This window comes from Nuphar pumila, unplaced genomic scaffold (assembly GCF_984573655.1).
Source record: "Nuphar pumila unplaced genomic scaffold, dmNupPumi1.hap1.1 HAP1_SCAFFOLD_1579, whole genome shotgun sequence".
In the NCBI taxonomy this organism is placed as follows: Eukaryota; Viridiplantae; Streptophyta; class Magnoliopsida; order Nymphaeales; family Nymphaeaceae; genus Nuphar; species Nuphar pumila.
The window spans coordinates 2786-25002 of NW_028323715.1; the positions used below are offsets into that span (position 1 = coordinate 2786).

The following is a 22217-nucleotide window of genomic DNA, read 5'->3' on the forward strand; positions in this document are numbered from 1 at the left end:
CCTGCCGTGCCAGCCGTGTCGGTGGCCGGTACCACCCAAGGACCGTTCACTGTGGTGTGAACTAATGAACTGCCAGTATGATGCGTTCAATCTTTGCTGGGGTTTCCTCAACATGCGATTCGTTCGCAACCGCTCGCACGTCTGGGCGTGCGACCCCATGAAAGAATCTTCATTGGAACTTGACCCGACAGAAAGTAATAGGAACCCACTTGTTATGCACATGAAGTTCAATGCATGTTTATGACATTTACACTACATCTGCGACGTTGTCTATCCCATACTTTAAGGGGCGTTTTGCGGCACCATGGCTGATAATCATGGTTCTAACGCAGCGAACAGCACTGTGTTGGAGCTGAAAAGCGCTGCACTCATGCATTGGCACTGAGGCCAGCATCCAGTCTGTGGGTCCATCGTAGCCATGCTGCCAGCATGCTACTGTCAAGCGTTGCGTTCGCGAACTGCCACTTGCAATAAGGTTTTTCGCGATGGCGTAAACTGTTTCAGTTTGCATTTTCATAATATATGTTGTTTTGGTAGGCGCATAGGAGATGCTGTGCATGTCAAGATAGCAATGACACTAGTTTCACCTTGACCCCTGCGTTGTACGCACTTGAGCGGACATCTCTCAAGGGTGCCCAGGTCTCCACCTGCATGCCCGTGCATGTTTTACGTTTAGGAGGTTCAGGGCTTGCATAATTGAAACCACACTCGAGTTTGATAATGTCATCGACTTGAAGTGGCATGGGTTTTGAGCTTGTTTGGCATGAGCACGTGCTGCTTGGCCTCAGACAGGCGTGTCTGTAGCGTAGCTGTGCATGCGCCAACATAGCTTCGCCATCCTGCTTCACCAGTTGTAAGTTTCAAAGAGTTTTGATCCAAGCGTCTGAACGCCGTGCATGTGGTTTTAGTGGTGGTATATTTCTTCTGCTTCCTGTGGGCTCGTCATTGCTGTAGCGGCGACGGTGCCGCCGACCACCTGATCAATGCTTGGCAAGGCAATGCTGCAACCCTTCTTCACGAAACGTCCACACCCATTGGGGCCGCAGGGTCAGATGGTGCGAATAAACTGGGATATGATATCGTGTAATCATAATGTGTCGACAGTGGCAAGTGAGGTGCCCGGGCCTGCACTCGCAGTTTTCCATTCCCATGTCAGGCCTTCGGCGGCGCACAAGCCAATAAAGCGGCCGAGACGAAACTTGATTTTCTTCCCCTCCCCAGAACTTCTGGCAGAAGAGGGTGAATCGTTCGAGAGGTGGGCTAGCTTGAACATCGTCCACTTTCGACACAAACATCAGGTTTGTATGCTTTGGCAATCTCGTGGTGCGGCGTACAAACATCGGAATAGAACTTTTGTTGACCTTCATGCACGTTGCATTTACCCCCCAGAGGCCCAAGTTTCACAAAACAAAACAACCCTCGATTACAATCTCAGCGATTGAGATGACTTTTAGATGTGCAGCTAAGTTGATGATATATATAGCGTCAGCTGATTAACAAGCCATTAGATGACGCGTGGTTGGGCCATATTGTCGTGGTTTAAGACTTCAAGGGCCAACATATCATGGTACACGGTCAAGTTGGAGTGTGTTGGTTGTTTTGAACTATTCAAAGGACCCATCGAAACATCGGATCGAACGAGACATATTGCGTCATAGTCAGGAGTTTTCTCCTGGTAGAGCTGTGTGTTTTGTAGAAAGGCTCAGGCAAAAGGCATCTAATCGTCGTCGAGACTGTGCATTCGCGATCGTAATTGATTCAACAGTAAGGGGCAACAAAGCAAAGTGCCGAATGTAACCAAAACTTTGTGCATTCTGTTAAGAGTTAAGTGGCTGACGTACTATCGCCGTCGGCATCGTTCCGCCCGTTCTGTTGACACTTGTGCGAACAAAGGGGAACCATGGAGGAAGGGGATAATTTCGATCACATGTTCAAGATTCTGCTGGTGGGAGATACAGGTGTTGGAAAATCCTGTCTGCTGTTACGATTTACACAGGACAGGTATGCTGTCAGCTGGGCCTTCTGCTGTCTTCGCTTCGCCGCACCTCTTGTGGAGGGTTTACATGCATTTCAGCAGTTTTCAGGTGTAACCGCGCCATTTTAGCAAGGCAACCTGTGTACCGCACGTGAATCAGTGAGATTGGACAGAGGTTTATTATGTTTTGCGCTTTTCGTTTTTCCAGGAAACGGGACTCTTTGTTGGTGCTGAACCGCGAACAGGGTGCACGTGCATACACACAACTTTGCTTGACACGATGTGTCGCCCATGCGCAGATTTGACGACCTGTCTCCGACTATTGGCGTTGATTTCAAGCTGAAATTTATCAACCTCCAGGGCAAGCGCATCAAGTTGACCATTTGGGACACAGCAGGCCAAGAACGTTTCCGGACGCTAACGACAAGTTATTATCGAGGCGCGCAGGTATGACAAGGATTGGGAAGAGATGCGTGATTTCATTTTGGCTGTACCTATGGGTTTCGAACATGGTTTGTTTCTGGTATAATGGCGTCTGCACTCGCTTGCTCCGTGTCCTATGGTACAGGCGAAGCGTCGGGACAAGATGGGGCAATAATGACGCTTGGCATGCATGTATGCCAACTTCTATGACTCTCATCATATTCATGGGTTGTTGCGCGCTCATTCGCGCCTTGGTTTGCCTGGAGCATGCAACCTGGGACCTCAACCAGGTTCCCATGTGCAGGGTGAACCACCCTGCACATGGTGGATGCAAACGTTTTCAGCAGAGGCTGACCTATGCCTCTCAATTTCTTTCACGTCCTGTCTTCAGGGCCATTGTGGCCGTCAATTATGCCAACCTGACTGCCATCATCCAGGATCTGCAACACTTGGTGCAGAACAGAGACGGCATAAATCATTCTTGCTTGTCAGTCCTTCTGGCGACGTGCTCAGGAGCGCAATGGCATGTTATCCAGAAAGAACCTGCATACAAGTAGTGAACGACTCGAGTGGCAGGTGAATGCATGCGCCTATTCCTGCCTTCAGCAGTTGTCAGGCGGCAATCCGCAGCACAGTACCTTCTTCAAGGGCATGTCCTCAACAGGTCATACAAGTCGGTGCATACCTACCTGCACCCCAGGCCCATGAAAGAAGAACAAAGCAAACTGCCTGCACTACCCATGTTTGCATTGAACGAGTCTGTGCCAGCTGTCCCAGAATTTTTTTCCATAAGGGTTGAAGTGTTCAGGATGCAAGAATCCTGGATGATACGAGAAGCTTGAGCACCTGCCTGGCAAAGCGCCAGTCTCTCTTTTTGTCTGTCCATGCTTGCATGCACATCTGATAGGCAGCTGTGTCTGCGTGAGTTAGCTGAAGCAGCTGAGCGGACAGCAAGCCTCTTGTATCGTTTCAGTTGTTCAGTGTGTACCAGGCTCTCATCGGCAGAATATGTGGTGCAGGGTATCATCTTTGCATACGATGTCACACGTCGAGAGACCTTTGAGTCATTGCAAGAGACGTGGCTAAAGGAGGTGGACATGAACGCTACAGTGGAGCATGCAGTCAAGATCGTGGTTGCCAACAAGGTGGACAGGGACACAGAACGTGAGGTCTCCAGGCAGGAGGGCGTCAACTTCGCCCGTTCCAACGGTTGCTTGTTTGTTGAGACATCCGCCAAGGCAAACACTGCTGTTACCCAGGCAAGCTTCACCTATTTGCTTTTGTGGGTAGCTGCCAGTGCAGCCCATTCGGACGGTGCTTGAAATGCATCCAGTTTGTGCAACACTTGGGCATTTGAATGGGTCAGTGTCGCTTGGGACATTGCGCTGCCATAGCCACCACACAATGCAACATCTGAGTGTACCATGAATGCTAGTAGTGTGCTTTTTCATGCTTGTTAGAACATCGCTTTTCAGCAGTGATAGTTTGGACGAGGGTCACGACAGGTATGAATTGGCTGCCAGCAACCTGAGAGCAGGATAGCCTACCAGTGTGCACTTGCACATCTGTTGAACAACACAAAAGGGTCACTGAACTAGTTGGGTGCATGGCAAGGCTGGCAAGGTTGGAGTGAGGAAGACACAAGGCATGCCAGCGAGTAAAACGCGCTTCTTGGGCCGTCCTGTGAGTCGATAGTGTCGCCTGCGACATTGCCCAGATGCATGAATAAGTAGATGCTTCTGTGGCAATCGTGGACGGCGCATGGGACCGTTGGCAGTACTTGACTGAATTTCTCGGGTGTTTGAGCGGGAGGACGGTTGCAGGCATTTGAGGAGCTTGTCAGCAAGATCCTGGAGACCCCTGGCATGGATGCTCAAGACCCAGAAGATGCCTCAAAGGTGCAGGTCAAAGCTGGGCAGGCCCTCTCACCTGGTGGCTGCAGCTGCTGAAATGCGCCTCCCACAACTGCTCTTGCAGCCAAACGGCGCAAAGAATTGTGCAGCATGCTTACCCCTCTCCGATAGAATGTTTGTGCGTGTCTGGTCACATTGTGTTAGAGTGGAAACAGGTTTTTTTGCATGATGGCCTCAAAATTGTGCCCTTCTTGTACAGTAGATTGTAGACAGCAGGCTTTGCCAATGGTACTAGCGTTTTCGCGCGATTCAGATGTCTGGTTTGAAATATGCTGCACCCTCCTGCTATGAATGGGCAAAGAGAAACGCGAACCATGTGGCTGTGCAGTCCTCGCATCAAAGTGGCAATCCTAATGACCACAATGCACGGGCAGCATCCACCTGTAAGAGATGACGGTGTATCTGTTTACAACACTACCATCCACGTGTAAGTGGGGCAAACATTCGTAGCGAATGTATTTGTATCAATGAAAGCTGAAAATCCGCACTATGCAGCGTGTGAATGCAAGCAGTAAGGATGACAAACAAGTGTACACCTGCCACTGCACACCTTCGCAAACAGGTGAGATTGCCCCATGGCTATCACTTCACCATGAAACTCACATATGTCCTTGTTGGTCAACGACGTGAATTTGGCAGCGTCCTCATCCATCACGCCTTCCGCAAGCCTCCCTAGTTGCATCCCTCCGCGGGATGCTGCGTACCTCCACTCGGCAAGAGATCAGCCATGGCTGTCTCATTTTCTCTCTTTTCATGTTATACCGGACTCCAGTGTGCCTGGCAGCCCTAATTATCAATCGTCAACGCCGCCCTTTGCGGCTGCCGTGCCACGGGCTGTGGTGTATTTTAGTTCCTTTCTGCAGGCAACAAAGCATCCATGATGACGCCATGCTGTATGCAGCAGACCACCACCAGCTGTAGGTAGTGCTTCGCCAGAACGGGTTCCGAGCCCCAATTCTGTCCCGAAAAATCATGTATATTCTTTATCTGGACCTGAAAGATTAGAAGGATTCTGGACAAGCTCTGGACGTGGACCATGGTTCAATTTCTCCCACAAACAGGTGTCCCTGTGCAGCCACTGCCATAGAAGCTGCCAGCAACGCACTCAGACATAACGCCAAAGTCCTCAAAGTCCACGTTGCATTGCACTCAGCAGTTGAGCTTCCCTGAGTTATCTTGATGAACGAACCACCCATTCTCTGCCTGCGTCCATGCAAAGCCTTGACAGGTCACGCCCAGCACTTTTCCCTTGTTCAGGGACTTGATTTTCCCGTACCATGGATTTGAGCCCTCTGATTGCATCTTGATTGGGTAACCACTTGGGCAAGGTTTGTACCTGCAAAAAAACAACGGCTCATGGTAGTATGCTACGTAGTTGTCTTTCAACCTTTGACCCCAAGGAAGCTGACAGGACCAGCAGCTTTACAGATCAATCCACGTATACGTGCTGTATGTGGATCGTTCCTTCCACTGGTAAGCAATCAAGCTGTTCACCAACGTTTTGTTGGACGTAGCTTGTGTCTTAATGCTTACCCAGCTCGTAGCATTTATAGTCTGGACACAGATTCCGTTTTGCAATTGGATTGCCGTCCAAAGAGCCCCTTGAGCAAGGGCGAAACCGGTCACAGTAGCTCGGTGTAAACACATTCGTTCCCACCCTCTTACATGTCGGTCTGGGTACGCGTTCTGTGTGCGCGGTTGAGCATGGATGATCGGACGTGCATGTCCCCTTGGGCTCCTTAATTAAAGAAGGCACTGCAATCTTCGGGAGACGTCAGGCCCGTTCATGTCACCCATCCAGCTGGGGGCATATGTATCACCAAACTGTTCCCTTCCAACCGCTGCTATGTGCATTGTATATAAAAGAATTCCACGTTGCATAAACTTCGTAGGCTTACCAGTGGTACTCCACCAGAGTACTGCAAATGATGAGGTCTCTGTTTACAGCGCAACCGCATCCACATGGGCATCGACACTTTGGACTACGACTTAGGAAGACTCGGCGAGTGCTCAGACAATTGCGGAGGGCCGGAATCGTACTCCCATGTGACGGCCCACCGACCAGCTTTGGGGCCCTCTCCACGGTCAAGGTCTCCTTGGCTGCATTCAAGACATAGGTGTCGACAACGGCGTCAAAGCACGTGAAGACTCCATCGTCCGTGTAGCATGCGTGGAGACACGCGCTGCAGACTTCCCCGTTCCCATATTGGGCCTTGATCATTGCAACTGTCGTGTAATTCACCGGGATGGTGTCTGCGCAACATCAGCACCCGAATGCTGCTTTGTCGTAGTATGTGAGGTCACCCTGGAAGACTTCTCCCTTTACCATCCACTTGAAGCAAAGGAAGGCTGCAACAAGGCGCGCCATCAGCGTCCATTGCTCTTCCAACCGCATTGTTGGGGCTGCCTACGACTCAGACTGAGCGATCAGTTGGGCAAACATCACCACAAATTGCGTGCAACAATGAGGACAACGGTACCGTGTCTCATGCGTGGATACGTACAGAATCATGTAGTCATAAGTGCATGCATATGCTAACAGATTCACGTCTTACCAGACTAAGTACGTTGCGGCATCCATAGAGGCATTCATAGACCCGGGCATGTGACTGGATCAAGTCCGGCAACCCTTTTTTTTCATACAAATGACTAGCGAATTGTGGGGCTAGCCCGCTGCTCCGATTGCTCGATGACGCAGGGGCATACGCAGCTGAATCGACAACGGTACCAAATGCTGACAACCTGTCCGCGCGCATTGTATGTGGACTTATGGACCGATGTGAATGGAGATGCGCCGATGTCAATGACCGTGCAGGTACTCAGTGACGTGCAATGACTATCTCGTGGTTGACATCTGCGTATGCATGAAAAACCACAAGACTTGCTCCGCCACCACCCACCCATCAACTGGTTAGCACATTCTCCTAACTCTTAAAATTACAATGAATTCGTAAGCGTGTCGTTTGCCATCTTCCCCCAAATTGCGCCAGCTGGCATAGATGCAATTATGCATGTAAATATGTTTCAAAAACATGCACAAGTGCGCACGGGCTGCGTTTCAAAGCAGCAAATGAGAACGAGAGAACTCTTGTTATTAATATAGCTAATAAATTATATGAGTTGAAGACCCCTGAAATGCGGGGGCGAGAGCCTTGAAGGGATCAACCCTGCTGCTGATTTTCTGGTAGTGAGCGTTGCGGGTACATCTTCCGACGATCTCGGGATATGTTGTTATGGTTGTGAATCGATATTAAACAACTTCATTATGCATGTGACGAAGTTAGCTGGTGCCAGAACCAAACAAGGTGTACACAGAGTTGTATCCGCATCAGTTGTGTGCTCAGTTCTGTGCACACAATTCCTCAGCACTGATGAAAGTCCTTGTCGTCACAAATCTTGTGTACACAGAGAGATATGGCACGTCCGTTTTTACGATGCCCCCTTACGCGATTGTAGCCTTATATAGTCACAGCTCGCGGTTGTGGTTGCAAAACCCCAGCGAGTCAGCCAAGTGCATCCCGAGAGAATTCACGCACGGCTGGCGATCACCTCTAACATGCGTGTATGAGCCCACTTAGAGATCTTTTGACGTGCAGGATAATCACTTCGATGAGAAACACGTCGAGGCCCCGGTACCCAAATGTATGTGTGTCGTCCTGCCAGTTGGGCCCTGAAACCTAGCCTCCAACAGCTGAACCACTGTCGCCCAACACCTCGGTTGCTAAGTGTTCCTGGACCCATGTGTTTGCCACGTCCAGCTATTGGCTTTCATGCATCACTTTATCACCACCGTGCATTGGGTTACTCCAGTGGCGGATGCGTCCCTGAAAAAGAGGTCGTTGGATCGTTCGCGGTAACCCTTTGACCGATTGCTGGGCCTAAAGCTTGTCTCTAATCTAGACTGTCGTTAGCCTCCTCACATGCCTATATATATATATATATATATATATATTTATTTATTTATATATTTATTTATAAGTATATATATATATTTATTTATTTATATATTTATTTATAAGTATATATATATAGTAATGCTCGTAGACTTGTTCGTGGCTCATGCAATCCTGATGGCACCTACCCTTACCGCTTCCCACCATCAGTCAGATAGCCCGATGAAACTATCCTTGGACACTTGTTCAGTCAGATAACCCAATGGAGCTATCTCTAGCTAGATAATCCAATCGAATTATCATAGCCGATTCATTTAGCCTTACATATTGTGTAATGCTACCACAGTCCCAGCGGACGTTATGTAGCATTCAAGGAACAATCTTGTTCCCCCTGAGGAGACCGGTGCCCAACATCCCTCGTTTTGCATTTCTCCTCGCAACAGCATAAGTGGGTGCACCTTCAAATCGCCGGTGTTGACGAAGAAGCGAAATTTTAGCAGGTAGCCTGGGAGGTGGCACACCTGCATATCATGATTTAGGCAAATGCGAAGACATTTGACAAGCCTTCACTTGCTGTCCTCAGACATGTACACACATGCGTGGAGGACTTCTTCCTTGTTTCCAAGCCCTATCAGTGGACGGGCGCTCGTCGCTTGCGGTTGGACATTGCAGTGTCGCAGCACTACACAACATGCACTCCTTGGAAATAAGTGCTACCGTTACCATTACCTGAGGCTAGAGTACCTGGACCAGCCGAACTACCATAGACTGACCTGACATGTCTTCATCGCTGACCAACATTGACCCGTCAATGCCTTTGGAGATCGTCGCAACCCATACAAAATCTTTGTCAACAGAATGACTCCCAACGGAGATTCAACTTTGGTTGCCAATACACCGCCTTGGAATCCAATAACTTCAACCACCCTTCCATGGGATGGAAGACCATCACAACGCTTTTTGCTTGTTTTCTCGCGTACGCCAGCGATTCACCCATTCCGCCACATGATTGTAAGTGCTGAGGATCAAGGGACAGGCTATCAACGTCATCCGCACATGTGAGGTATTTTCCTTCGACCCCTAGGGAGATGCAGACTCTTTTGGGGCCACCTTCCGCATGCAACGACTCCAGCAAGTCGTCGATGCAAATGATGGGAAGGAGGGTGGAAAGGGGGTCACCCTTTCCTACGCCTACCTTCAATGGGGAGGGTTCCGACATCTCATCAGCAATGCGAAACGACATTGTGACTTTGAAATAAGTCTAGCAAGACCTGCCACCTTTGCCGTGTACTTTTTTAGCTTTCAGCATCATCCATTAGTTTAATCTTTCTAAAATCGCACTCAGTACACAAATGGCAAAGAACATGGCAGCAAACGGTGCCTGGAAGAGACATTGCCACACCAGTCACGACCAGACGCCCCAAATTGCATCACGACTTACAAAGTGTATTCACAAAGGGACACCGTAACGAAAAACAGCGCAGGCCCGCTATAGTGCTGAGCATGCAAAACGAGATGTGTACATCTCATAGTGTTACAAGCGACAGGGCTGGCAAAACAGGAAAAAACACAGAAACTAACACTGAAAACAAACTAAGACAAAACACACAAGAAAACCAGCAACCTAAGCCACGCCGGGATCTTCCTGCGGTGCATCACACCCTGCATGGAAGTCCGAGCCGACGTTCACGGCGATACGAGAGAGGGACTTGTACATCTCATACTTTCGTACACAAGATTTCAAGGCAGGTAGCAACAATGAATGACAGTTTGAGCCGCGCTGCTACGCCCTTGGATCGCCGTTTTGGTGCCATGTGTAAATGCTCGTGTCCCAGCTACACGAGGCCAGCATGCCTTCAGCAAGAACATCCCAGTCCAAGCCCAGCACGAACTCCGTGTGATGGTCCCAGGTCCTGAGAAGTGCATCCTCGGGGGCACCGATGTCCCAGAGCCTGACCGTCATGTCGTATGACGCAGACGCCAGCAACGTCTCTGAATGGGGGGAAAACGCAATTTTGCGGACGGGGTAGCTGTGTCCTAGCAACACTGCGGTGGGCTGGTTTGGAGCCCGGACATCCCAAACCTACAGCACATTAAAGTCTCAAGCTCAAGGTACAAACCATTGTATAAAGCATAACCCCAAATGATAGGATACACATCCTATCATTGACGAGACCAACCAAGACAAGGTTTGACCACAGCCTTGTGGCTTCAATCAGAATACGTTGTGGAAAACCAAAGAACCGCTTGGTCGGACCCCGTTGTGCTGAACTAGTAAGTCATTGCTCGCACTTCGGATGTGGGGCAAGACACAAACGCAACGGAACGTGTGACAGGATCAGCCGGGCCGAGGGTTGCGTGTGTCAATGCTAGAGCCGTACCTTGATTGTGTTGTCGATGGAACTGGTGGCAACAATGCAGTCATTGTACTTGCACCAATCTGCACAGAGCAGCTCTCGAGCATGCGCCTTGAGAACCAGGGACGGGTGGCTTTGCCGGGCGTCCCAGACGACTGCGGTGTTGTCACCAGACGCTGATAGGAAGATGTCTGCATGTTGAGGGTTCCTGCAGACGCCACACCCTAGCCGAGATCAGCTGAGTTGCGACGAATTCAGGGAGATACACCCACTGGAGTGCCGATGTGACGACATCACAGCGCTTTGTCTGCCTGTATCATTTGTGGGTCCAGATGCCTGAAAATCCTCGAGATTTCGGACACAAATGGGGTCGGAACGCAATCTGGCGAAGCACTGTGACAGCATGGTGTGTGCAACACTATTGGAGCTTCCGATCTGCCTGAGGGTGAGCAAGAGTTGCTGAAGATACACAATCAATTATCTGTAGGATAACAAGCTGAGATACTTCGCATATTCAATATGATAAGCGAGCAACAGTTGCATGATCGTGCTAGGAGTGTGTAGGTGTCCAAACATCAGAGCGTAAGCGAGACATCACTGCTGTGGTTTTGGATGTCCCCTCTCTCCTCATATGAGATCATGGAATGCAGCCTTGGTGGTTTGGGTGCGGTGTGCTGCAGCAGCTATGACACTATCCTGGCCCCTTGTGATTGCAGCCAGAACGACCGCTCTTCATACCCATGAAATATCGATCGACGCATAATGTAAATGTGGTGCTGTATATACAGCAGCACTGCATGTACATGAAAAGTTGCAAGTGCAAGTGCAACTGGACAGTGATTTGTTTCAATTTGGGCTCTAGTAGTCCCCTCAGTTTCCGTCACTGGCCTAGCCATAGACCAGCTCAGAAATTTTACTGGCTACTAGTACCATCATCCAAGACAAGCGTGTCCAAACCTGCCCGACTCTCCATAGCCTGACCTGACACCGATGATCAAGAAATGTTAGACATCCAAATCCACACCTGCGATTTATGATGAACAATGTTTCTTAGGACATCGGCTGACGCACTACTACTACTTAATCCCTGAGACATGACTTGAAGCAATGAAGCGATGCGCACCACTTCACAGAGTAAACGCAGTATTGGTGGCGCGCAAAGGTGGAGAGGGAGTGAGGAGCATTGGCACTCCACAACTTGATGCTATCATCCCATGACGAGGATAAAAAGCGGTCGGTGGCCTTCACATTCCAGTCCACGCACGACACTTCATGAGTGTGCTCCTCCAAGCTTCGAATTGGAATGCTGTGCTTGGACTGCACATCCCAGAGCTTGATGCTGCCATCGCCACAAGCGCTGGCCATGACATTCTCATTTTCCTCACACCATGCGCAGTCCAATGCCACTGCATGGGCAGTTGCCGCCTCATGATGGGAGTGAGCCGCTCATGAGGGCAGTGTCAAACTGAACGTGTGAGCTCAGCACGTACCCAGCAACACTCAAGATGCCACCCCTGATGATACATGGTTACTGTGTGGTTGAAGTCTCTACACGTGCCGTCAACTCGTGAACACACTGAACCATCTCAACTGCGGAGGCAGCATGAAACTACACACGCATGAGGCACTTATTAACGCATTGTGAGCACATGGTCTGTGGAGTACAAGGATAATCACCCTGACACATATACATGTGTTCACTAGTTCCAAGCTATGTACCACGTAAATTTTTGGTAACAGTACATGTCAAATGAAGGCAGCTCACGAGGAGGTCAGCTAACCCTGGTGCAACATTTGGGCAAGCAACATTCTCAGAAAGGACACAAGCAAAGGCGGCTTCATAATAGGGATTGTAGCGATTAATTTGGTGAATGCTGCAGTCCATGTCACAGTTTCGCGTAATTGAAACCGCACCATCGGCTGTGTCGTAACAAGCCACCAACTCGAATCCAGCGGGTCCGGCTTGCAGGACCAAAAGCTGCCCGTTACCAACGACCCCGAAGTTCTGAGCAGTGGCGACTGCTATTCTTCCAGGAATCAACGGATGGAACTGCACGCCGAACGCGCTGTTTGTAGCACGGTATATCATCGTGGCTGCAACAAGACCAACTTGCCGAGAGTTCTATAAAGTTTGACGTTGCAGCCACATCATGGGTTGTCATACATCAACAAAACTATTACCGCCTGTGCTATCTTCCATTTGTTGCAGGGAATTTATCAACTATGCAGCGAGCATGGGTGTTCAAATCATACTCAGCTTGCCTAGCTCATGACCGCAGGAATTGACTCTGTGCGCATTCGTTTGGAACATGATATGCCAGCCTGGAAACTTTGCCAAGGCTTGGCCCAAGCGTCCGTTACTATGTCGCATGTCCGACACGATTTCGATAACACGAACAGGGTGGCTATCTCGTGAGATATCTAACGTCGCCCAGTACTACTGGCAGTAGGGGGACTCCAGCCCAGGACCAGGGCATGCTTTCCCGAACAGGACCCAGCACTGGGACCATTGCTTTCAAATTGTTGCATTTGGCACGAGGCAAAGGCAACAAAGACACGAGTTTTCAACCTGACTTCCAACGTCCGTGCTTCTTTTTCGTTGCAGTTGATGTTTGGCTGCTTTAAACTCGCTTGAAAACTATTTTGCTTTCAGTAAATATCTTACACTCGCCATGACGAAGAAGACAAAGGGAGGGAGGGTGATGAACCCTACGGATGCCGAGCGGAAGAAGGCTCGGCAGAAGGAAATTCACAGGAACAAGCTGGAAAGGAACATGCAACGAGCAACTCCGAAGGATAATCCAGAGAAAATTAAAGAGATGCTCGCAGTTCTCATTCAGGAAGAGGAAGTCGAGAAGGCACGCGGTAAGCCTATCAGCCAAGAGCTGCGCCTCAGGCGCAAAGTGCTTCAGGATGCCATGAAGGTTGCCGTGGTGAAAGAAAAAGTGCGAGCCTACATTTTTGCATAGGAAAGGGTTACAGTGTGGAGGACGCGGCTCGTTGGGAAATGCATCAGGTTCCTGAAGTCCCACTGTCGCCTGCACTGGCTGTCCAGCCATCTCTGATGCATCGCAATATATAGAGGATGTTAATATTTTCGTGTGGTCTTGGGCTCAACGCGTGCCTCCACAGACAATGTCCAGGAATACAGGTGGTTCACGAACGATTGTGGTGCACTGCATGCACCTTGATGGCCACCATCAGGCAATACAGAGTCGTGTGACATTGCTATCAAAATGAGTAGTTTCGTGTAAATAGGTGTTGCTACAAACATGCAGGTCTGAACAGGCTTCGACAGGCACTCACGAATGGCATGAGCACGTGCGGTAGGGCGCACTTGAAGAAGCATTGAGCATTGTGCGTAGCTAGCTTACTTTGCAATGCGCATTCCAAGCAACTGCGCTGATTTCCGGTGGCAAAACACTGCAGGAGATACGGTTGAAGGCCAAGTTTGATGGCAGCGCGATCAGGACTACAGCGTACGGACACGGGGTACCAGAGCGCAGGCCGGAAGACTCTGTATATTTCGACCCTGTGCACAATCCCACAGGGCAGCCCCCACCAGGAAAGCCACAGCGGTACAAAGAGGATGTTGAACTGATGGATCCCACAAGAGCCACAGACAAATTGCCAGTGCCCCCCAAGGCGCCCCCTCTCCCAACAGGCCCAGCGCCCCATCGCCCTCTTCAATTCGGCGCTGATGCGCTGCCGCCCCCTCCTGGCGCACCCTCTTTGGATGTTCTCCCACCCCCCGAACACCCGCCTCCATCTGCCGACGCGCCCCCAGGCACGTTTGATATGCTTCCACCACCTATGGGGCCCCCACCTGGGATCTTGCCTCCACCATCAGGGCCCCCCCCGGGTTTTTTGCCGCCTCCTGGTTTTCCCCCTCCCATGCATTACGGTGGGGTTGCACCTCCGCTTGGTTACGGGGAGACCGTTGGTGCTGCTGCACCCCCGCTCAAGCGGCCTGCACAAGCTGTCGTGGAGGGAGCTGCTACAGCATTACGCACGATACCTGCGCAGCAAGATGCACGCTTAATGTCCATGGTGCCTGCCTCCGTGCGTGTGAAACGGCAGAAAGTGTCGGACAAGCCCCGGCTTGTGCCTGTGCGGCAGGTTAATAAGGACGCTGGTTTTGGTTTGGCCCCACAACTCGGGCCCAGCCGAGTGATGGAGACTGTGGACACATCAAACACTCTTGAGAATTTCATGGCTGAAATCGAGGGACTTTAGGACTGTATTTTTGACTTGAACAACCCCCTCTGCCTGCACATCAAAATTTGACATTTCTTGGGCACTACCGGAACCATGCGACATCGGCACTGCTAATGGATGTCAACAACGAAACATGTAATCGTTGCTTTAGTGGTGCTGCCTGTATTCACGGGCTTTCCAGGATACAAGAGTGGGCGTCGGTATGTCGTTGTGACTACATGCACCGTTGGCACAGGGTGCGTCGCGACCATATGAAGGAACCCAGGCATTTTTTTCGATGCCAAGCACGTTCTTGGTGCATCAGAATCATCCCTTGTCGATATCTGGGCTACCGTCTCAATCATTCGCTTCGAAGTCTAGGTAGATAGCTGGCGCGCTTTTGAGCTGCACATGAATCGTGGTGTCTGCGTCAACAAGTACAGAGTCAGAAAAGGCGTCCAACTTAACAGTTCGCGTTCCTACCGCATTGCAGTTTCGTTTGCGCGTGCTCATGGTGCGGCATTGGTTGAACATGTTCATGACTTAGGTTTGGCGGACTTGCAGCTTGAAAACCATGCTGTCCGCGGTCTTGCTCTGCCTGGGAGTGCTTTGGTGTACTGAGGCATCTCCTCTCAGAGGACATGCTCTCGGGGACTTGAAAGCTCGCCATCTGCTCAGTGACAGCAACCACGTCTTTCAGCTGAACGATGAGGTGCCCCTATGGGCAAACAAGGTGGGACCATTCAGCAATCCAAGGTACGCTCACGACCCTTTCTCGCATGCAATCATCGTTGTTTCATGTGCAATATTCATGTCGACTTGTGTGCAGCGAGACGTACGAGTATTATCGCTTGCCGTTTTGCAAGCCGGAGCAGGGAGTCAAGTACAAACTGCTCACCCACGTCGGTGAGGTTATCGATTCCAACCGAGACTCCAGCACGCCCTATGACCTCGCGTTTCGAGTGGACCAGCCTCATGCAACTCTGTGCACGAAGCACGTCACCTACGATGAGCTGGCATTGTTTAGGAAGGTGCGCCTTTTCTCCGCGGTGTCTGGCTTGCTTGAGTGTACCAGCGCCCGCAGCAGACAGCAAAGGGGACACGCTGGATGCCGACTGTTCAATATTGCTTTTTTTGTCTTCGTCGTCCTGGCACCCGTCTGGTCTGCTGATCGATCCTGGCGTTATTCGCTGTAGCAATTGCGCTGCAGGCAGTGAAGGACGACTGGTACTTCCAGATGTACTATGATTCCCTGCCGATTTGGGGATTCATTGGAAAAATTGAGAAGTTCCTCAAGCCGGCAGGCGAGCCAGAGTTCCGTTACTACCTCTTCACCCACACCCACTTCGAGATTCATTACAATGATGAGAACATCATCGAGATCAACATCTCAACGGATCCCAACCACTGCATCGATGTCTCAGAGGACGTTTTGGACAAGAATTCCGGAAAGACCCTGGCTGTAGACTTCACTTATTCAGTCAAGTGGGAGCAGACCAAAATTCCATTTGATCAACGGCTGAACCGGTATGAGAAGGTGTCCAGGAATCCCATTCACCTCGAGGTACGTCACAACACCAATCTGCATTTACAGGCGCGGTCAGTACATAGTCCGGGCTAAGCGCACGCTCAATTTGGAAGTTGATGTCACCTCTGCAGGGTTTCTACACTCTGTAGCTTCTCTAATGAGTCTGGAGACTGAACCACATACAATAAGCTATGAAACGTACATTAGTCTTGTGGTCTTGTGTATTCTTCGAGGCATTGCTATCATGCTTACAATGCCAGAGTCACGTAACTGCAAATTCGTTTACACTTTCCACGGTCCCCATTATCAGCCTCGTGGCGAAGGAGCATGTATCATTCTATTTGCGCAGCTATATGAAGCACCACAGGCGACAATGAAAAACAACACAAAGAGTGGCACAGAAAAACGACGCAAAGAGCGCTACTTTACCCTTCGCCCGTTCTCTCTTTCGTTGGAAGGGGATGCTGTACCAGATCAGATCTGGTCTGGTTCCTGGTTTCATATTGTGGTATCAGACATCTGTTGTGGTCTCACCAACCACTTAAAATTTTCCCAAGTATTATCCCAGAAATACTACAAGAATAAGATTAGTGCCAGGAACTGCATGTAAGGCATCTCGGACCGTTCATTCCATGCTAGTGATTGTGCGGTCCAAGCGTGGTCCAGTGGCACATTTGACCAGGATGTGCTGGTTGCAGATCCACTGGTTCTCCATCATCAACTCGTGCGTGACGGTGCTGCTGCTGACCGGTTTCCTCGCCACCATCCTGATGCGCGTGCTCAAGAACGACTTTGTCAAGTACACAAAAGAAGACGAGGGCCCGCTCTTGGACGAGGACGAGTCAGGGTGGAAATACATCCACGGAGACGTGTTCAGGTTCCCCCCTCACAAGAACTTGCTCTGCGCGCTGGTCGGCTGTGGCACGCAACTCGTGTTCCTCACACTCTTCATCTTCGTACTTGCCCTCATCGGCGTGTTCTACCCCTACAACCGTGGCCTCCTCTACACCGCTCAGATCGTTCTGTACGCGCTCACTGCCGGCTTCGCCGGTTACACGTCCTCGAGCTTCTACAAGCAGATGGATGGCGAGTTCTGGGTCCGGAACATCCTCCTCACCTGCACGGTGTTCTCGGGGCCGTTCTTCCTCATGTTCTCGGTGCTCAACACCGTCGCCATCGCATACAGGTACGACCATGCCTCACAAAATCTGATGTGCTGTACGCCAAAGCAGTTGCGGACGCATGTTGCCTCTGGGAGTATGTCCGGCATATGCTGGTGCAACAAGATGACTCATTCATGTTGTGATGGTGCTTATCCAATACCTGCGCAGAATATCTTGTGGTATACGAAACGCAAGAGCAATCATGTTTTGAGTAGCCCGATTGTTACATCTTTGATGTCTGGAGGGCGATTGGGAAAATATCGCTTCTGCAGAAATTCTGGATCCAATCTGCACGGGCTGTTTTGCGAAAGTAGATAGCTTGCTGATTTGATCCATTGGGAATGATCCATATGCTGTGAGAAGCCCTGTGTGCTTCTCTCAACCCTTATAATGCTAATGGTCCTGGATCATCAGCATGGTTGCTGCCGATCATGCATTGCTCTGCTTTGGCTCAAGTTGCTGGCAGGCGGTGTGTGGCGAGCATCGATCTCGCCTTGATTTTTTATCTTCTGAGTTCCTGGATGCCTGGGGTTTGCAAACACCTTTGTTCGCAAGAACGCCACTGGACTTTGTGTTCAAGTGCAACAATCGAGTACTTATGACTAAGCATCTACAGATCCTCGAAGTCAAATGAACATCATGCGATCATTTGCAAGTTGGCCTCGCGTCAAAGACAGCCAAGACAAACATAGGCAAAATACAGCAGGTGCAGCTGGATAGTGGCAGAAGTAAATCCGGAATGCAAAGGCAGTGAAATGACGGTTCAGTGAATGGCGAGCGCACACGCACAGAATCTTCTCTTCGACGGTGAGCAACAACATGCGAACCCCTACTTAATTCCTTGGACAGCATTTGGACGCAAACAGTCACTAACCCCGCCTGAACTCTCGCGCTGACAGCACCGCTGTCCGTGCAGGTCGATGGCCGCACTGCCGTTTGGCACGATCGTCATCATCATCGTCATCTGGGCGCTGGTGACGGTGCCGCTGACGGTCTTCATGGGCGTGACCGGCAAGAACTCAAAGGCCGAGTTCTACGCGCCTTGCCGCACTAACAAGTACCCCCGTGAGATTCCAGAGCTCCCGTGGTACCGTGGCACCATTCCTCAGATGGCCATGGCAGGCTTCCTGCCCTTCAGTGCGATCTATGTCGAGCTGTACTACATTTTTGCGAGCGTGTGGGGCCACAAGGTGTACGTCATCTGGAGCATTCTGTTCATCGTGTTCCTCATCCTCATCGTCGTGACCGCCTTCATCACCGTCGCACTCACCTACTTCCAGCTTGCTGTGGAGGACCACAGATGGTGGTGGCGCTCCTTCCTATGCGGTGGATCCACAGGTGAGCTCCTCTCTAGCGATCCATCAATCCGTGTGGAACAAACGGCCTCGGTGTTTCTCCAGACGATCTGTTTATGGGTCCAGATACCTGAAAATACATGGAACATGCATATCTATATGCAACTACACTGGGCTTCTCCCAGCATGCTCAGTAGCTGCGTATAATGAAAGGGCTACTTTGGGTATGCGTAGGAAGAGTTACATGTACGACTGCCGGTTCGACCGTGCCCAACGGTCTAAGCAAGAGACATGAGTTGTTGGGACAAAAATGGGTGTCAACACTCTTTCTGTCGAAGCACTGGAACGCCTCCTGCAGACTACGTCCGACTGACTTCGCAGACGTGAGGGGCGTCGAAGCGCATGCGGACATTCCACCATAGACACCACAGACGAGACACGAATTGTTGAAGCAACAGTTTGCGGGTGGTTCAAGGCAGCCGAACTACTGATTGGGAGTACAATTTCATGAGAGCCTGCTTTGGTAGCTTGCTTGTAGTCTCAATGCTGGGTTTGAGTGAAACGTACTAAATGGTCCACGCCGGAGTCATACAAGCTATATATTTGCCAAGCAAGGTGCAGTGGATGTTTATGAGATGGACGAGAATGCATACGACCTGACTCACTGTTGCTTGGAAGGCAATGCCCATTTTCTGCTGTTGATATCCATGGGTCCCCTCGTACTGCAGGTGTGTTTGTGTACGGCTACTGCTTCTACTACTACAAGTTCCGAAGTCAGATGAGTGGTTTCATGCAAACAACCTTCTTCTTTGGCTACATGTGGATGGCATGCTACGGCCTCTTCATCATGCTTGGCACGATCGGCTTCAGGGCGTCCCTTATGTTTGTGAGAAGGATCTATCATGCTATCAAGTGTGAGTAGGACCGTTCTCGGCATGCAAGTTGTCAAGTACAGGATGAGCACAGTGCACTCTTGGAATGACATGTAGCTGGTGTCAGCCTGATAGCAAGCACACCACAATCATCTATGGCGATGCCATGATTGCAAGTGTAGTCAAATCATGCCCCATTGATTTACGCCACTCTGCGCTCAAAGGGTATGTGTTTGCTTGGTGTAGATGGAGTGCGCGGCTAATAAGTCTGTAGTTGACACTGCTTCCGGCTTCCATGATTGGTTGCAAGTTTGCTGAGCACTTGAGATCAAAGACACCGATGTGCTGGGTTGAGTGGTGCATGTTTATTGATTGAAATGATGATTACGGAATGAAAGCTGTCTTGCAAACTGCAAACGGAGGCCTCAATACCACCCACCTTTGCAGTGGCGGTGATCATCTCAACATTACACAATCTTTTCAAAGTTCCATTTAGCAACATTTGAGTGCTTGAACATGTGTGAATGCCTGCGAATCATGTATTGAAGGTTTGCGTTTTGCATGTTTGGGGCTGTGCAGACAGCAAGCATGGGCAGTTCCCAGCGTTCACAAGGTTCCACCCACTGGCGAACTTGTGTTGGCTCTGACCTTGTCTTCGAAAGTTTTGGGAATGCCAGGCGTGGTTCCAGTGCACTTAGCTCACCTACTGAGCGACGTGACCAAGGAAATCATGAGTGGATTTTGCATTCCACATTTTGCTCCTCGAGAAGATCTGCTCTGTACAGCTCCTGGGTGAGTATATGGCCGTGGCACACAGACAGCTGCCTGCATTCTATCAGCGAGTCACATGTGGCTTGCGGCCCAAATTTATGCAGTACCTTAGCGGCTATGGCCGTTACAACATTCAAATGGCCATCATCTCCGCATCAGCATGTTGCAGCACAAAGCACTTACCATGACAATACCAGCCAACGTGGCGGTTATGGTCACGCATTTGGACTCGTCGCCATGTGAACATAGAGAAATTTGGTGAACTTTTCAGGTGTGCGTATAGGAGAAGTACACAAAAATGATGTCACGCTCCCAGAAAGCTCGCCCGTTTGCAAGCTTTGTTGGTATTGTTACGGTGCAGCAATATGACAGTTCAATTCCGCATAAACACTTGCACAGTACGTGTCTGCGGGCTGACAACGGGAGAAGTAGCTGCAAGAACACACTTCAAGGCAGGGTAGACTGATCACTGAAACCTGTCAATATGGCACGACCAATATGGCATTGCTTTCACGAAGAATCTCAACACCCGTTGCTGCCCCCAATTGTGACAGGACAACAATACGAAAAAGCGCAAACTGTATGTTTCAACATAACCGTTCATGATGTCACCGGCCCCCTCTGCGTGCACCACCTCGCCCGCCACCACGAACAGGCGACCTGCCTCGGGAGCTCCTTCCTCGAACGGCTGCGCCACGGCCCCTACCTCTCCCCCCACCGCCTCTCCCCCCACCACCTCCGCCACGACCTTCACCCCCTCTTCCACGTTGAGATCTGCCTCCCCGGCCCCTCCCCATGCCCCCTCTGCTGCCGCGGCCAGCACCTTCCTCCCCAAGTGAGTCATCCCTGCTTCCCCCCCTCCTGCCTCCACCGCCATAGGAGCCTTCATAGTTGTCACCAGCTCTTCTGTGGGCCAAAACAAACTGCTGAACCACCACATAGATACAGAAGAAGAAGAAGAATTGTCAGGTCAGGCTAAGGTATAAGTCAGGGTTCCAGGTATGCTTGTGGTAGCACTGATTCTCAAGTAATGCCTGGAGATGCCAGCGTCCATGTGGATGCAGTAGTGTTGTGAAATGTACATCTTCATCATTATCATCAGACAGAGAGGCCTTTGCATCTTCAAGTTGATACATGGAGCCAACAATACATACTACCGCTGTCAAGAAAGTCCTGTGCTTCTGAACATCATGTTGATAGATACAGCAATGCATGTGCATCCAGACATCATTGTCATCTCCTGTTCCAAGCGCAAGCACAGACACAGCATAACTAACATCGCCGATGTTAGTTCGCCGACCCACAACCATCAGGGCACACAAAAGGGCACTGACCACTGCAAGGGCAAGCTGGGAATTACACCATGATGATGACGTATGCCGTACTGCAACCAGATGACATTGAAACGCCATCTACCGCGCAATGCGACAGCGTTTCACCAGCCATTGAAATTTGCGGGTCGCAGTGCCTGAAAATGCATTACTTTGAGGGGCAAACATGGGGGTCGAACCCTTTCTGGCGAATCACTGTAGTGCGATGACGAAGACGACGGTGCTCACCTTGGCTTGAACGAGAGTTCTCGATTGCCCCCGACTCGAGAGCGGCCAGCACTGGAGGTACCAGCTGCTGCAACTCTCTCCCCAAGAGGTCTGCTACCTTGAGCTGCCGTGGACTTGCCGGCCGCAAACAGATCGGCAGACTGCTCGTCTTTTGCAGAGTACATCCTGGCCTTCTTATAAACACTGCAGTCACACAAAGCACTCAGGCGCCTGACACATCTTCAAGTGCCCACCAATCACAGCAGCCCACAACTTTGCTGCCACCCGCACT

General features: G+C 50.5%; 3 protein-coding genes across 3 annotated transcripts; 2 read left to right on the forward strand and 1 right to left on the reverse strand.

Moving 5' to 3' along the window:
- The first annotated feature begins 1900 nt into the window (after positions 1–1900).
- LOC149809190 (GTP-binding protein yptV3-like) lies at positions 1901–4347 on the forward strand. Its single transcript, XM_089994955.1, has 4 exons — positions 1901–2001; positions 2275–2422; positions 3418–3657; positions 4222–4347. The coding sequence occupies exons 1-4, from the start codon at positions 1901–1903 to the stop codon at positions 4345–4347; spliced, it is 615 nt and encodes a 204-aa protein (XP_089851081.1).
- A 5640-nt stretch (positions 4348–9987) lies between these two features.
- On the reverse strand, positions 9988–12650 carry LOC149809191 (peroxisomal targeting signal type 2 receptor-like). The gene is made up of 4 exons (XM_089994956.1): positions 12476–12650; positions 11685–11967; positions 10586–10769; positions 9988–10287 (listed from the first exon to the last, which is right to left on the reverse strand). The coding sequence occupies exons 1-4, from the start codon at positions 12648–12650 to the stop codon at positions 9988–9990; spliced, it is 942 nt and encodes a 313-aa protein (XP_089851082.1).
- Positions 12651–14896: 2246 nt separating this feature from the next.
- On the forward strand, positions 14897–19666 carry LOC149809192 (transmembrane 9 superfamily member 2-like). The gene is made up of 7 exons (XM_089994957.1): positions 14897–15015; positions 15323–15514; positions 15588–15789; positions 15969–16322; positions 16985–17472; positions 18366–18787; positions 19473–19666. Exons 1-7 carry the CDS (start codon positions 14897–14899, stop codon positions 19664–19666), a joined length of 1971 nt encoding a protein of 656 aa, XP_089851083.1.
- Positions 19667–22217: the final 2551 nt, after the last annotated feature.

Excerpts from the sequence above, each read along its gene's own strand:
- LOC149809190 (XM_089994955.1), top strand. The coding sequence starts at position 1,901 with ATGGAGGAAGGGGATAATTTCGATCACATGTTCAAGATTCTGCTGGTG. Across the intron at positions 2,002-2,274 it reads TTACGATTTACACAGGACAG|ATTTGACGACCTGTCTCCGA; the intron begins GTATGCTGTCAG and ends GCCCATGCGCAG. Across the intron at positions 2,423-3,417 it reads GTTATTATCGAGGCGCGCAG|GGTATCATCTTTGCATACGA; the intron begins GTATGACAAGGA and ends TATGTGGTGCAG.
- LOC149809191 (XM_089994956.1), bottom strand. The coding sequence starts at position 12,650 with ATGATATACCGTGCTACAAACAGCGCGTTCGGCGTGCAGTTCCATCCG. Across the intron at positions 11,968-12,475 it reads TTGTTACGACACAGCCGATG|TGGCATTGGACTGCGCATGG; the intron begins GTGCGGTTTCAA and ends CTGCCCATGCAG. Across the intron at positions 10,288-10,585 it reads CCATCGACAACACAATCAAG|GTTTGGGATGTCCGGGCTCC; the intron begins GTACGGCTCTAG and ends AATGTGCTGTAG.
- LOC149809192 (XM_089994957.1), top strand. The coding sequence starts at position 14,897 with ATGTCAACAACGAAACATGTAATCGTTGCTTTAGTGGTGCTGCCTGTA. Across the intron at positions 15,016-15,322 it reads ACATGCACCGTTGGCACAGG|CTTGAAAACCATGCTGTCCG; the intron begins GTGCGTCGCGAC and ends GCGGACTTGCAG. Across the intron at positions 15,515-15,587 it reads GGACCATTCAGCAATCCAAG|CGAGACGTACGAGTATTATC; the intron begins GTACGCTCACGA and ends ACTTGTGTGCAG.